Here is a 14,177-nt window from a genome sequence, read left to right as displayed (position 1 = left end):
CGTCGGCCAACACATAGCTCCCCTCCCATAATAGATTAGCCCCCCCCCCTCCTCTCTTCTACTAGAAGAGAAGGGATACAAATAGACGTGGTTTGCCTGAAAGCTCATGCTTGTCGGCTGCATACAGTTTTCAATCCGAAAAAAATCCTCCAGTTTTCGAGCGCCACTCTGACGATACATAACATACCTACATGCACCTATGCATAAATTCTAGCCATGTCGCTGGAAGTTATCCTACCCCAATTACCACAGCCCTTGGTAGAGCTGCAATTTGAATATGCACATGAAGCATCTCCTCAAGATGCTTATGTGTCGTCTCTAGAACATGCCGACAAAATCCTGGCTACACTTAACAACGGTCGTCAGCAGCCACCTGAGGATGCGAATAAAGCATCGCCACTGACGATCAAACAAATTCTTGTCCAGCTTGACGGAGTGTTTCCAATGGATGAAGCCGTGGTTGAAGGTATTGAGCCCGCTGGCCGTTTCAATTCCTTAAACTGACTCTATCTTATAGCTCTTCCAGTTGGGAGTACATTCGTGTCCGTTGAGCAGTTTGGTACCAGCGCTTGGACCATCACTGGACGGCTTACAGCCTTGGAGCGTGATGGATCTGAGAAGGCGTATTTTGTAAAGGTACCACACCATCTCCAACTATATAAAAATTGTATCATCAGAGTCTAATGTGCTTCTTTGGTGGAAAGGTTGCATATGGCGAGACGGGCCGCATCATGCTTCACGGTGAATTCGAGTCATCCAAGGTAATATACAGCACCATGTCGGATTTCATTCCAGAACCATTTGGGTTTGGTAAGTACAAGGTTCAGAGTCCGCCAACGTACTTTTATCTCTCCGAATTTATCGACATGGACGTCACAACGGCCCCGGATCCGGGAGATTTTTGTCATAAACTTGCTACTCTACACAAGTTGAGCAAGTCTCCAACTGGCAAGTTTGGGTTCCACACCCAGACTTGTGACGGTGACAGGGCTCACGTGGTTGACTGGCAAGACAGCTGGGCGGTGTTTTACAGGAAATTATTCCTTGGTGTCTGTGAACTCGACATAAAGCGAAATGGCCCGTGGCCAGAATACGAACGAGCCATCCAACAGGTGGCTTGGAAAATCATCCCTCGACTACTTGAACCTCTTCAGTCAGATGGGCGTCAGATCAAGCCATGTATTATCCATGGCGACCTCTGGGAAGGCAACATGGGGATAAAGATGGAGACTGGAGAAACCACCCTATTTGATGCAGGTTCGTACTTTGCTCACAATGAAATGGAGCTGGGTCACTGGCGGTGCGAATTCACCTCCGTTTTCAGGGCCAAGGTGTATACGAAGTATTACCTGAGAAACTATCCTGCTGCGGAACCAGTTGACGAGTTTGAGGACCGCAATCGGCTTTACAGTCTCAAGGGCGCTATCAACTACGCCGCTGGACATCCAGGGAGCGTTCTGAGGAAGACGTACGTACCACAACTCGTGCCCTAATCATTCTCATTACTGACTCTAGAACAATTAAGTGCCTATAATAACATGTGCTATTTGTGCGAGAAATACGCTCCTATTGGTGGGATTGACAAGTACGATCCTCACATCGATCCGTCAATCACAGGAGCTCGCATTATCCCCCATGTTGATGATGGTTTGATTTAATTTTGATTAAAGGAGTGGCGTTGGATAAGAGCGGGTGTGCTTGCTGGTTGGCTGGATAGATCATCCGCGCTTGGATACAAGTAGTGCGGGATGATGCATGTGGTTGATAGTGCTCGTACATCGTTAGGTCTCGATGAATTATGAAAACCAACTTCCCCAGCATGATCCTTGCGTCTCTTTCGTCAATATCGTCTTACGTCACAACTCGGAAACCAATCCATACAATCCTGTGTATTTTCGGACATCCCGACAAAGCGGGACACAACTCCTCCCACCGCATGTTAGAACCCGCGAGGCGGCTCCAATCAACACCATTCTCGCTTCACTTTGCCAATCCTGGTATCATTTTGGAGAACCCCGCATCCGTTGGTCAGACCATGAGGCGAAAATGAAGGTCGTACATAACGAAAGTCGGTCAACGCATTGGGCAAAGGCCGCTTATAGGTCCGAGCAACAGGTCATTAATCCTCGGAGCGGAGAACTGCCCTCAAAGGTACATGTAGGTTGCCGTACCTATCGTGCGACGATCTTGGAAATTTCAGTAGCCTACCATCGGATAATGTGCATAGGACTTACCCCTTCGGATCCCATGACTAAGTTATCTCGACTTAATAAACAGATAAATGACTATTGCCTTCAAGTTTTACAATTAAATTAGTTTTTAGCAACTTTCCGAATGCAAGAGGAATAAATACAAATATAAATTTAGCATTGGCTTTCTAGCTGTATACAATCGAAAACCAGATTTCTATTTCAATAGCTGTTTCATATATGTAATTTTATTATAATGGATTTTTTTTTCTGGGCTTTTCCAACCCAAACTTTTTCGGGTGCTTTTTCTGATACTTGATTCATACCTGTACCTTTTCCAAACCCTTAAATTCCTCAATGCATTAAATCCATCCTTTACAGCTACCTCTTACAAAACTTATTACAGCACCTCTTGCAATGAAAACGAGATCAATGAGACTAAATACTACAGGCAATATAAAGCATTATTAAAAGTACTAGTGAGAGTCTTGGAATTGAAGAGTCTAATTGATCCCGGTCGCTAAGTCTCGCATAGTCATGCTTTTACCTATGTACATATAAGTTAAAAACTTCCACTGTTCTTATTAAAAGCTACAGTTTGGAGTACAGAATAACAGCTCACGTTAATTAAAGATAATGTCAGTTTAGTTTCCAGACCTAAGTAAGTATGAATCAATGGGTTTATAAACTCGCGATAGCGGTAGACTCCATACCCTGTCAAAGATTTGGCACAGCCGCACCTTGCTGTCGTACTCAATGCGGCCATGTCAAGACAGCCAGTCATGTTGACAGAGTTCCCACCTACATTCTTTTGTCTACATGCATGTGGTTTTATCACCAACCGTGCACGTAGGGCGAGAATCTCTTGTATTGGCTGTTGGTGGTGTTAGCACATTCCTCTGTAAAGTACGCTTTGTCCTGGAATTGGCAGTTTTTGGTATAAATACAGGCCCATGGAATCTCGTCTTCGCAGACATTTGGCGACTATGAAGTGTATGTCGCATTTGGCGGTGGAATTTGATCATAAAGTCACGACCTTTCGACTGCCAGAAAGGCCAAAATGACGGACATAGAGATGGATCCGGTGCAATCACCGATAGCGATGGAGAAGTCAGAGGCAGCGCAGCATAATGAGGCTATCATCACCGATGCGGATCATGAGGAACCCTGCGAGTATTCAGTATTCTCTATGGCATTGCGCACCTATCTCACATACTTCCTCGGCTTTGCCATGATCTTATCAACTTTGACGGCGACAATCTACTTCCCCCTTATCCCCATCCTCAGCACCCAGCTGCGCGTTTCCATCCAGGCGATCAATCTCACGGTGACCGTCTACGCAATCGCACAGGCCCTTTCACCGGCATTATTTGCCTCTCTGGCAGACAGCTTCGGCCGCCGCCCCGTGCTGTTGGGTCTTGTGACGCTCTACGCGGTCCCCAGCCTCGGCCTTGCTCTCAATCGCACGAGTTATCCGGCCTTGCTAGCACTGCGTGCCCTCCAGAGCATTGGTGGATCTTCCATACCTTCTATTTCCTACGGTATCGTCGCCGATGTTGCTCCTGTTGCCGAACGCGGGAGTATGCTGGGCCCTATGCTGTCGACGTGCAACGGCATCTCCGCTGTTGGGCCAGTCGTCGGTGGCGCCGTTGCTCTGAGTACCGGAGGTGTGAGATGGGTTTTTCTTGCTTTGTTTATTGTCGCAGCTTTGTGTGTGATGCTGGTTGGATTTACATTGCCCGAGACTGCGCGGACTGTCGTTGGGAACGGCAGCGTGCCAGCCGTGGGAACATGTCGGACGTGGTGGTCAGTGCTCCGAAAGAAGAGGCCTCAAAGAGAAGACGGGCATGACGAGTCTCATCCGAGCAAGGAAAAGAGATCATGGCGAGTTACCAACACTTTCGCTGCATTTCGCATCATCCTTTACAGAGATGCCGTGGCTGTGCTTTGGATGGTGGCTTCATCATATTCCGTCTACTATACGTTCCAGGTTGCAATTCCGGTCATCTTCGACAAAATTTACAAGTATAACGAACTTGAAATCGGGCTGGTCTTATTACCAGGATTGGCAGGAATGACTATTGGAGGGATAATCGCCGGAAAGCTCGTGGACAGGAATTACGCCATTACTGCGAGAAATCACAATGTCGATCCTCGGGAGAAGAACGCGAAACTCCGAATAGACTTCCCCATAGAGGCCGCTAGATACAGGAATTGCTTTATCTTTATCCTGATCGAGGTACTTCTGGTCATTGGCTACGGCTGGGCGGTCTACTTCCGTTTGCATCCTGCCGCGCCTATTGTTCTTCAGTTTTTTATATGTGGTACATCAACCTTGTTGAGCCACACTGCCAGTGCATTGCTTGTGGACATATTCCCCGAAATGTCCAGCACTGCCTATGCCTCAGGGCAGATCATGCGGTGCGGACTAAGTGCCGCTTCAGCTGCTGTTATTCAACCGCTCATTAATGCAGTGGGATATGGCTGGTACTTTACCATGTTTTCCCTTTTTATTGGAACAACGGGTGGCGCTTCAGTTTTAACCAGCCGTCTGAAAGGAATGAAGTGGCGGCAGAAGAGAGTCTCACAACGAGATCCCTAGTTCGTACAAACGAGATGAAGTGTGGAAGCTTTGCCAAATGTCTATAACGTTATCGATGTCGTTCTGATACCTTGGGAATTGAACTGTAAACTGTCAAAGCATATTTCATATACCTTACATATAAAGTAGTTCAACATCATCAATTTGCATCTCTTCAAACCTTTTAATTGCGTAAATAAGCATGCAAATAGGTCATATTATCGCCGCATGATCTCTACTTAGGCTATAGCAGAAAGTGCGGAATATCATGGCATATACGGATGTCCGTCACCATGATTGCTACAATTGCGATTATTGGCCTACTCTTTTGCCCTGTTGGCGCTACGGTATAACGGAACGTAACAGGAAAGCACCTGCACCTTGAAACACACAAAACCCTGCTTGTCTGACCGCCATAAGGACCATGGCACGAGAACAAGTCAGGGAATCAACTGATCTAGTTGGCCCGGCTATGCTCCCGTTGGAGCGAGGCCGTCTGCAAAACCAGGGGTCATTTTGAAGGGAAAAAATGTCTTGTTATTGCTATCAAGTTTGAGGAAACATGCCTCTTTTATACCACGAACTCAGGCTAGACCCGGCTTAGCCACCAACATGAAGCTTAGTCAAAATAACAGGCCCTGAAGATCCCTTAAGTCTTAATTAAAATTTGCTTGATAAACTTGAGAGGCATATCATGACCAAAAGATTTCTTGTACTCTTTCTGAATATCATCGTCAGAGAGTCCAGCAAGTCGCAGGCCCTCAGCAATATCAATAATTTCGTCTTCATTAAAGCTCGCAATCTGGGCGACTGTCTCGTCAACAGAGTCTGTAGGGACTGCTGTCATGGGCGAAGATCCGTATTGTTACAGCACTGCTTTGAGGAGGTCAAGGACTTGCTCAGCAGTGGTGAGCGGCCGAGGATTGCCTCGACACCACTTATCTTTCAAACAGTTTGCAACCAATTTGTGCAGATTTTCTTCTTGAAAGCCGACGTCATGCAAACTCCTTGGCATCTCTAAATCCCTCAATAATGCGTCCAGAATCCCTCCTAAAGTATCGGCGGTGCTCAGTCCACGAGAGTGAAGGATAGTTCTTATCTGGAGATTACCAAAGAGCGTTTCCTTCACAACCTCCTGTTCATCTCGATTAACGGGGAGATTGTAGAGGCAAACAGCAGGGAGCAAAACGCAGCTTGTGTTTCCGTGGCCGACACCAAATGGCCCGAGTTGGTGTCCAATCCCGTGGCTGGCCCCAAGAGTTACACACTTGATTGCTCTCATTGCGTATACTCACCCAATTTGACACAAGAGCCGTGCCTCCTAAGTCATTTTCGTCGGATTTTGATCGGCAAAGGCCGCGCACGAGCAAAGTGAGACCTTTTGCTGCATCTTCCAAATTTTTGGGTGGTGAACTTGAGTTGCACATAGTTTCCACGCAGTGGTCGACAGCACGAATGCCACTGCTTAGCCAGGAGGACAGCGGAACCTTGACAGATAGCTTTGGGTCGAGAAATACGAGCGAAGGAGCCCTGCATAGGAAGCTTGCCTTATGGCAAGAGACGTCATCTGTTCCTCCAGCGGACGGACTATATTCGGCGCCAGACAGAGTGGTGGGAATAGCCACGATCGGAATCGCTGGCGATTCACATTTTACCGTTGTCGTTTCCTGATAGTCTCGGGTGAGAGTTCGCAGAGAATCAATATCCATTGCTTCATTAGCAACTGCCTGCGACTCTGGTCAGCACTGTGAAGGCCCGGTTCTTATCGCTGTCACCTACAAAAGCGACAATTTTTGCGCCGTCGGTCAAGCTACCACCACCAAGCGTTATGATCATATCCGCCTGAAGTGTCTTTACCTCTCTTGCTATCTCGACAATTTCTGACCATTTGGTATGAGATTTCATTCCGGTGCGGACTCCAATGCATCTGTCGCCTAGGGTGTTTGTAAGTTGTTCGAGATACTTGGTATGCCTAGCCAATGAGCCTGAGCAAATGACATATATGCGCAATGCTCGTTGCAAGCTAACTATGTGTTTGTCAACTGCAGCTAGGAATGAGGTGTTGTAAATAACTGTTGGTTCGCGGTTCATGCCAAAAGGTTCTGGCCCAAGATCGTGGTTTTGGGCAAAATCTAGCTCACCAACCTCATCAATAACAACATGTAAAGTCCTTTCAGGTCGCTGCTAATATTCAATGTTAGCAGTTATGAGTCTCTGGGTCACTAAAAAATCTACCTGAGCTGCAGTAATTTGATCCATCGAGTTTGATCACTTCACCCAATAACGGTGGGAACTATTGATTGGTGCTTGCTTGAGCAGGGATCTGTAGAATCTCGAGTTTCCGGCTAATGCTTAAGACGTCTTTTAGTTAAGAGATGACACCCATTGAATTACCTTCCTTGGAAGTATTGAACATTTAACAGGCCCAGCGCATAGCTTTCGCAGCTGGAGCTTCGCACCTCAGCAGCTGCGTCACTCCAACAATATGCACTTGAGTATGGAGTTTCCGTACGTGGGTCTGCATGACCGGTTCCGTGACCCAATTCCGCGAGACCATTCCGTGTGCGTATTCCGTGAGTGCATTCCGTGAATCCCTTCCAATATTGCTATTCAGAGTGCTTTCCAAGAGTTCATTCGCCAAGCATTCAAAAACGCGGCAGACTTTGGAGTCCGAAATGGCACTTACTGTTAAAGGAGACGAGCCCGCCTTTGGTTCTGGTTCACCCGCCAAGTTCGTCAGCCCAGTCAAGCCAGCTGTGAATATACATTCGAGTTACCGACTACGCCCGGGTGCGATTATCTATTTTTCAGAAAACATCAATAGAAGGCAGAAAAATGCCCGTCACAAAATTCCAAGTTGCCGAGAAGTATGATTACTTGCACGGATTTGGCTCGTATCATGAGTGAGTGCGTGCCCAACGGAAACATGGTTTAAGATAGTGTAGCTGACAGACATAGATCTGAAGCCGTAAAGGGTGCTCTTCCTGTAGGCGCAACGTCACCGCAAAAGCCTGCGTACGGCCTTTATGCAGAAAAGTTTTCCGGCACCGCATTCACAGCGCCACGCGGAGAGAATCTACAGTCCTGGCTGTATCGCATTCTCCCCAGCGCCGCCCACAAGCCGTTTGAGCCGATCAAACGACTTGGTAACACCTCATTCAGTCAGCCGTTGCATCATATTCCCAACCAGCTTCGCTGGGACCCATTCAACACCAACGTCAATGCTGATTGGACTGATTCCCTGCATTTGGTTTGCTCTGCCGGCAACCCTTGCATGAAACAGGGTCTGGGTATCTTGATATATGCAGCGGGAAAGTCAATGGAAACAAACGAAGCCTTCTCATCCGCAGATGGAGATTTTCTTATAGTTCCTCAACAAGGAGTTCTTGACATCCAGACAGAGCTCGGGCGTCTTCTTGTGCGCCCAAGAGAGATCTGTGTAATACCAAGGGGGACTCGCTATAGGGTGTCGCTCCCCGGAGGCTCGGTTCGGGGGTATATCCTCGAGCTTTACCAAGGACATTTCCAACTTCCTGAGCTAGGGCCAATTGGTTCTCAAGGCCTTGCTAATTCTCGAGATTTCCAAATTCCGGTTGCCGATTATACTGCCGACACAGAAACCGAATGGCACCACATTACCAAATTCAATGGCGAATTCTTTACGGCAAAACACAACCATACACCATTTGACGTAGTCGCATGGCATGGTACCTACTATCCCTATAAATATGATCTTGGCCGTTACAACACCATTGGCACGGTTTCATATGACCATCCCGATCCAAGTATCTTCACAGTACTCACAGCTCCATCGGATCACCAGGGAACGGCAGTTGCCGACTTTGTAATTTTCCCGCCTCGATGGTTAGTGGCTGAAGATACATTTCGACCTCCTGAGTTTCACCGGAACACCATGTCGGAGTTCATGGGACTTATTGACGGAATCTATGATGGTAAGGAGCGAGGTTTTAGTCCCGCAGGCGCGAGCCTGCATAACATTATGAGTGGCCATGGACCGGACGCAGAGGTCCATGAAAAAGCATCTAATGAGGACTTGAAACCCGTCAAGGTTGGAGACGGCAGTATGGCATTCATGTTTGAGAGCTGCTTCATGATGGGTGTAACAGACTGGGGTCTTCATGAGTGCAAAAAGGTTCAGCCAGATTATTCAGACAATGCATGGGGCGCTCTAAAGCCATCATTCGATCTTGCGGTAGATCGAAAGACCGAATAAAGATTAGTTTACTGAGGTAGAGAAATTTTTGATGCCAAACTCAGCTAATCGGCAAGTGATTCCTGCATCCTGTTGAAGTTCCGTGAAGGGCAGTATTCGCTACCGAACAACATGGAGACGACGGATCCAGTGCCATGATCAATTCCGGAGTCATCGACTGCATTCCTGTTATTCACATGGACTCCTCAGAACAATGGTTTCATCATCCCCGCACGGCTTTTGTCGCAAAGTTTATTCGAGGGGCCTATTCCGGAGCCTATTCCGGTACTATTATTCCGTGGCCAACGTAAGACGTACGGCTTTCCGCTTGGCTGAAGCGTCGTTGTTTGACGTGCATCTCATCTACTGTTCCGTCCAGGGAATACTCCTGAGTACATGCTGTGAAGTTGCAATAATGCTGTATTGAAAGGATGACATTTAAGATGAAATTTGCTCCAATGAAGTTGAACCCGACTTCGATGGGTTTAGAGGGTAATGTCTTTCGAACCCAGCATCAGCGACGGGCCACTGCAAGACGTACTCCCTAGTGCAGTTCGTGCGATCTGTTATGGCTCTAGTACAGCAGAATTCTCCAGGTACGATGATGACGGGGTTGGTCAGATCAGGTCGTTGCCGGTGAAGAGGATCAAAATGGTCGAGGCCCTGATCAATCTCGCGAGAGCAGCCCACACCTCTAAAGGAGCCAGAAGGCAGCCACCGGCAAGACTTTCGTTTGCCTCTTCCATAGCGGTTGTCAGGAACTATGGCAAAGAGTTCTCTGCTTCGTCTTCATCAATCACCGTGCCAGAGGAAGAAATGCAGAGTCCGGAGACAGTGGTACCCATGGGCTATGCAGAGGCTAAATGGGTATGTGAACGTTTGCTCGGCCATGTTGGTCGCCACTTCCCAGACGAAATTGAGCCTATTATTGTACGAATTGGCCAACTTTGTGGGCCGGAGGCATCGCCGGGAATATGGAAGTCGTCGGAGTATATTCCGGCATTATTGAAGGCGAGTAATCTCATTGAAGCCATGCCTCAACTTGAAGGAGTAAGCCAATCATGTCCTTGATTCCAGGTGCTGTTTACTGACATATCGTACGAAATATCTTGGTTGCCAGTCGATCGAGCCAGTCGCTCTTTGATCGACATTCTATTCCAGCACGATAAGGTACCTTTGGTGCTACATGTCGAGAACCCCGTGCAGCAAAATGCAGATAGCATCATGAACACACTGGTAGATGCGCTAGGCCTCTCTCCTGACAGGAAGATGCCCTACCAGGAATGGCTCCGTAAGGTATTAAGTCTAGGTGTATTCGACTCCCTAATCGATTTCCTCACCAACGATTTCCAAGACTTAGCTCTTGGAGAGATTCGACTAGATACGAAGAAAGCAATATACTACTCAAAGACATTGCAAGAGTCGCAGGGTGTCAATAACGACGTATTGATAGAATACATCAGGCGGGGGGAGAAACAGGGAATGTTTACAAAAGCTGCGCAATAGCCTTGAGCTAGGCACTCACCATCACTTATACATGTAGACATTCCCACTAATACAATCATTACAATCTCCACTGCGAATACCACTAGCCGTTGGTGTTCCAAATCTCTCTATATGTTCTATAACTTTAGCCAGAGACTGAGTTTCTTTGCGAATTCTAGATTGTTAGGGTATTTACGTCACAGAAGTAGAGTGCCTCAACATCACATATAACCTTGCGAGAAAGAATAATAAGCACATACGACCATAGGTAGAGGAGAACTCGGGGTCCCGTCTGCTCCCCCATAGATAAGCCTCTAACCGGCAGATTAGTAGTTGAGTGGGTGACCATCAGCGAACACCGGCTGTTGTATGTTTTTTGGTTTTCTTTTTACTTCTTCTTTTCTCTTTTTTTTTTTTTTATGTGTGTGTGTGCGGATGTGTGTTTGCCCAAGTTTAAGTGCGTATATGCTGTGGTGTGGTGGGGTTTTTGGGCGGCTGAATTCGTGCATGTAATAACGCTACTTGAAAGCCTTTGGCTGCTTGTAAGATGATACATTTACATGCCCATACATGCCTGAATCGGTTCAATTCATCTGCGAATACCTAGTAAAACATTCGTGGTTACTAGTAACTTAGAAGAATATTCTCACATTGGCTTCCTTCCACATGCTTACTTCATTGAATCAATAGTAAGAAGAAGAAACACACTTTCCAGCTCAAGACTGAGCAACTACCTCATCAATCGCCTATTTCCTGACTCAATGCTGTCCTTTCTTGTCTTTCTTTCCTTTCCTTGATGTGACTTTGTGATCTTTGCCACGAGAGCCCTTTTGCTCCTTTTTGACTTCTCTCTTGGTAATTATCTTCTTAAAACCCTCAGTCTCTTTCTTTTTCCCTTTCTCTTTCTCAATTTCCTCCTTTATTCTCCTGGGCCCATATTTGTTAGACTTTTGCTCACTGCCATGACTTCATCTGCGACGCCAAATTGAGATGTCCGCTTACCTGCTGGTATTCCCGTGTCTTTTTTGCTCATTCCACTCGATCATTTCCTCGATTCCGGCCTTAGCATTCGGTCGCTTGGCGTAATATTTGTAAATCATATTTTTCGAATCTCCTTTTGTAAATTCTTTCTTAGTTGACTTCCTAATGCGAGCAGCCATTCTGAAATCGGCCACGGTATTGAGCGAAATGGCGGACAACATGGATGCGATATCACAATCGCCATATGCGTGCTTGGTCCAGGGGTTGCGTTCGTCCTTTTCGTCCTTGATGATCAACCCCGTCGCAGTTTTGCTGTGGCGTTGTATGATTTCCTCTTGAATGTTTTCGTCATGTATACTTTCCTGTTCTTTACTTTCCTCGTGTATGCTTCCCTTATTAATGCTTCGTTGAGGTCTCTTGCTGTTGCTTTGTTTAATTTCCTTCTTCTGGCTTTGTGTGCTGCCCTCCTCATATTCATACTGGCCGCTCGCATCAAACACCTTTAAAGCAGTATCTTTTCTCTCTTCGCCAAACTCAAATCGGATGAGAAAGTGCGGGTCTTCAGTTTCAGTTGCCACAAGAGGCTGCCAGCACATTTCCTCGAAATCTTCCACTCCCTCCAGCTGTGCATCATCAGTAGCCTCGATCAACTCCCAGAATGCTCCCACCAGTTCGTACAAGATGGCTTCCTCACTTCCTTCTTCGAGCGGCTCGTCATTGTATATCTGTTATATGTCAATGCGTTAGCGATATATGACCCCTAGTAATTGAGTCACTCATACTTCTAGGGCCAAGACACACCTCTTCTCTCCTCTCCTTATCATATTTTTTAATCTTCTTGGCTATAGCCAAGTTAACGGCGTCCTTATTAACGTCGCCATTTTTCTTATAGTAGTTGGCCCCGTCGTCTGCAGCATGGTCGAGTAAGTATTTGAAGTATACTTTTCTCCAATTCGCCCAGTTATCCTGGGCCTTGATTCTTTCCTTAGCGTCGGCCATACGCAACATTCCTTCATTGACTTCCTCATCTTCTTCTTCAATGTCTTGATCCCCTTTGTTAGCATCGTTCGAATCTTTCTTATCCTTTTCTTCCAGCATCTTAGAGTCTTCTTCAGCACTTTCCAGCCGATTTTGCATAACGGCTCCAAGTACATGCTTAAAGTTAATGTCCTTGTAAGAAACTTCGCCTTTGCTGAGCCAGTACACTGAGCGAGTCGAGAATAATCCTTGTCCTCTTTCAGCCTGTTTATTGTTTAGGCCTTGGCTGCTGATGTTTTTAGACAGCTCTTCAAAATAGCTTCTTAGAATAATCAGAACATCCCAAGCTGCCGAAAGAAAGACCTCATCGTTAGCTTCATCATAAGCACTTCCGTTAATCGGCGGAGAAAGGGGGCTTACTGGGGTGACCGTGGCGGGTTCCTGGCGTAACGAGTACCTTGCTAGGCTTCATATAATCGATGACTATGCCAATCTCTTTGGCATCTTTCATCGCCTTTTCTTGATCGTTAGTCACCTCTATCTCCAGATCGTCCGTTTTCTTTGAGTTTTCCTCCTCCATCTCGGCCTCCGAGTCAGTATCTGACTCCGACGGGGTTTCCTCTTCTTCAATTTTTTTGTCCTCGCCTTCTGCATGGGGAATTTTTCCAAGATTCTCCCCTGTTGATCCATGGTGATCCAACTTGACCATTTCCACGTCACCCCCAGGCCAACGCTTCTTGAACCACTCCTGTACAGGCTCTTTGACTACCTTCGGGTGGCCATCTCCGCCCGTGTAGTACGAACAGAAGTCCTGGCCCGTCCAGTACAGGAGAGCAAGAATAGACGTCTCGTTGCGTGTTGGTTTCGATTTGCAAGCGATTGGCATTCCAATCCCGTATCCATTTGCGCCCACCACACAGAAACGCGGCGTGTTTTTGGAAACCGGGTCATTTCCGTCAGATTCTAGCCGCATGCTGATTCCTCGAGTCTCTTTGTAGCTCGGTAGTCCCGTTTCGTGGTCGAAGTAGAAACTGCGAGTGAAAAGGTCAAGGCCTATGAGGGCTTGGCCCCATATACACCTGAGCAGCGTTTGTCCCTCGGGACTCCTCTGTTTGGCTTCTTTCAAGCCTTCCCAGAGCTGACATTTATCCTCCTTCACAAAAAGACGCAAGAAGTCGCCTCCTCCCTTGAACATGGCTTTGGTGTCCCATGCTCCGCATAATAGCACAGGCTTAGGGTTGAAATAAAGAGACGCAAAGTTTCCAGGGCCGCCCTTGGTGACGTTGGCTCCATTACGGTAACAACGCGTGAACTGGATCTCATTATTGACAAGCAGATCCTTAACGCCGCGAAAGTGGTCCGCATCCCAGTGAGTAACCACCCAGGAGTCAAACGTCCAGCCACTGCCCAATTCGAGGTCGATGAAACGAAGGGCCTTCATGATTTGGGCCCAGGCGGCATAAATGCCCGCGTTGGTGCCGCCATCCATAAGAAACGCCCTTTGCACAGTTCCCGTCAACTTATCAACAAGGAAGTGTGCGGAACAGTCGCCGATCGGCACGGGGATCTGATAATTAACCACTTTCCAAGGGGAAGGATTGGCCAAACTGTTAACCCAAGTTCTCTAGTTAGCTCTGTCTGTTACGAGGGGCCACTCTCAGGTTGACTGTTGTCCACTGACAGATTTAGGCTGATGTTGCCAATAACTTGGTCATTGGTACCTGTATCCACGTAAATGTTGTCCAGCTGT

The 14,177-nt window shown here is 47.1% G+C and overlaps 7 protein-coding genes across 7 annotated transcripts; 4 read left to right on the top strand and 3 right to left on the bottom strand.

Annotated features, from left to right (window-relative positions):
• The first annotated feature begins 128 nt into the window (after positions 1-128).
• M431DRAFT_535762 (hypothetical protein) lies at positions 129-1,819 on the top strand. The gene is made up of 4 exons (XM_024920967.1): positions 129-466; positions 518-636; positions 705-1,468; positions 1,526-1,819. The coding sequence occupies exons 1-4, from the start codon at positions 217-219 to the stop codon at positions 1,656-1,658; spliced, it is 1,266 nt and encodes a 421-aa protein (XP_024767809.1). The 5' UTR covers positions 129-216; the 3' UTR covers positions 1,659-1,819.
• Positions 1,820-3,098: 1,279 nt separating this feature from the next.
• M431DRAFT_21499 (hypothetical protein) lies at positions 3,099-4,900 on the top strand. Its single transcript, XM_024913494.1, has one exon. The coding sequence runs from the start codon at positions 3,250-3,252 to the stop codon at positions 4,789-4,791; it is 1,542 nt and encodes a 513-aa protein (XP_024767808.1). The 5' UTR covers positions 3,099-3,249; the 3' UTR covers positions 4,792-4,900.
• A 735-nt stretch (positions 4,901-5,635) lies between these two features.
• On the bottom strand, positions 5,636-6,861 carry M431DRAFT_525617 (hypothetical protein; the record flags this gene model as incomplete). Its single annotated transcript, XM_024920630.1, has 3 exons — positions 5,636-6,037; positions 6,066-6,497; positions 6,550-6,861. The coding sequence occupies 3 exons, from the start codon at positions 6,859-6,861 to the stop codon at positions 5,636-5,638; spliced, it is 1,146 nt and encodes a 381-aa protein (XP_024767807.1).
• Positions 6,862-7,605: 744 nt separating this feature from the next.
• On the top strand, positions 7,606-9,004 carry M431DRAFT_100646 (hypothetical protein; the record flags this gene model as incomplete). Its single annotated transcript, XM_024911238.1, has 2 exons — positions 7,606-7,673; positions 7,729-9,004. 2 exons carry the CDS (start codon positions 7,606-7,608, stop codon positions 9,002-9,004), a joined length of 1,344 nt encoding a protein of 447 aa, XP_024767806.1.
• A 551-nt stretch (positions 9,005-9,555) lies between these two features.
• M431DRAFT_156077 (hypothetical protein) lies at positions 9,556-10,534 on the top strand. Its single transcript, XM_024912946.1, has 2 exons — positions 9,556-10,033; positions 10,061-10,534. The coding sequence occupies exons 1-2, from the start codon at positions 9,635-9,637 to the stop codon at positions 10,487-10,489; spliced, it is 828 nt and encodes a 275-aa protein (XP_024767805.1). The 5' UTR covers positions 9,556-9,634; the 3' UTR covers positions 10,490-10,534.
• A 109-nt stretch (positions 10,535-10,643) lies between these two features.
• Positions 10,644-10,856, bottom strand: M431DRAFT_547238 (hypothetical protein; the record flags this gene model as incomplete). The annotated part of the gene is made up of 1 exon (XM_024921245.1): positions 10,644-10,856. A coding segment is annotated over one exon (213 nt), but the record flags the coding sequence as incomplete, so codon positions are not given.
• A 186-nt stretch (positions 10,857-11,042) lies between these two features.
• Positions 11,043-13,901, bottom strand: M431DRAFT_525615 (hypothetical protein). Its single transcript, XM_024920629.1, has 4 exons — positions 12,848-13,901; positions 12,251-12,774; positions 11,471-12,174; positions 11,043-11,395 (listed from the first exon to the last, which is right to left on the bottom strand). The coding sequence occupies exons 1-4, from the start codon at positions 13,866-13,868 to the stop codon at positions 11,227-11,229; spliced, it is 2,418 nt and encodes an 805-aa protein (XP_024767803.1). The 5' UTR covers positions 13,869-13,901; the 3' UTR covers positions 11,043-11,226.
• Positions 13,902-14,177: the final 276 nt, after the last annotated feature.

This window comes from Trichoderma harzianum (genome assembly GCF_003025095.1).
Source record: "Trichoderma harzianum CBS 226.95 unplaced genomic scaffold M431scaffold_28, whole genome shotgun sequence".
Lineage (NCBI taxonomy): Eukaryota > Fungi > Ascomycota > Sordariomycetes > Hypocreales > Hypocreaceae > Trichoderma > Trichoderma harzianum.
This window is presented reverse-complemented; position numbering and strand designations above follow the sequence as displayed.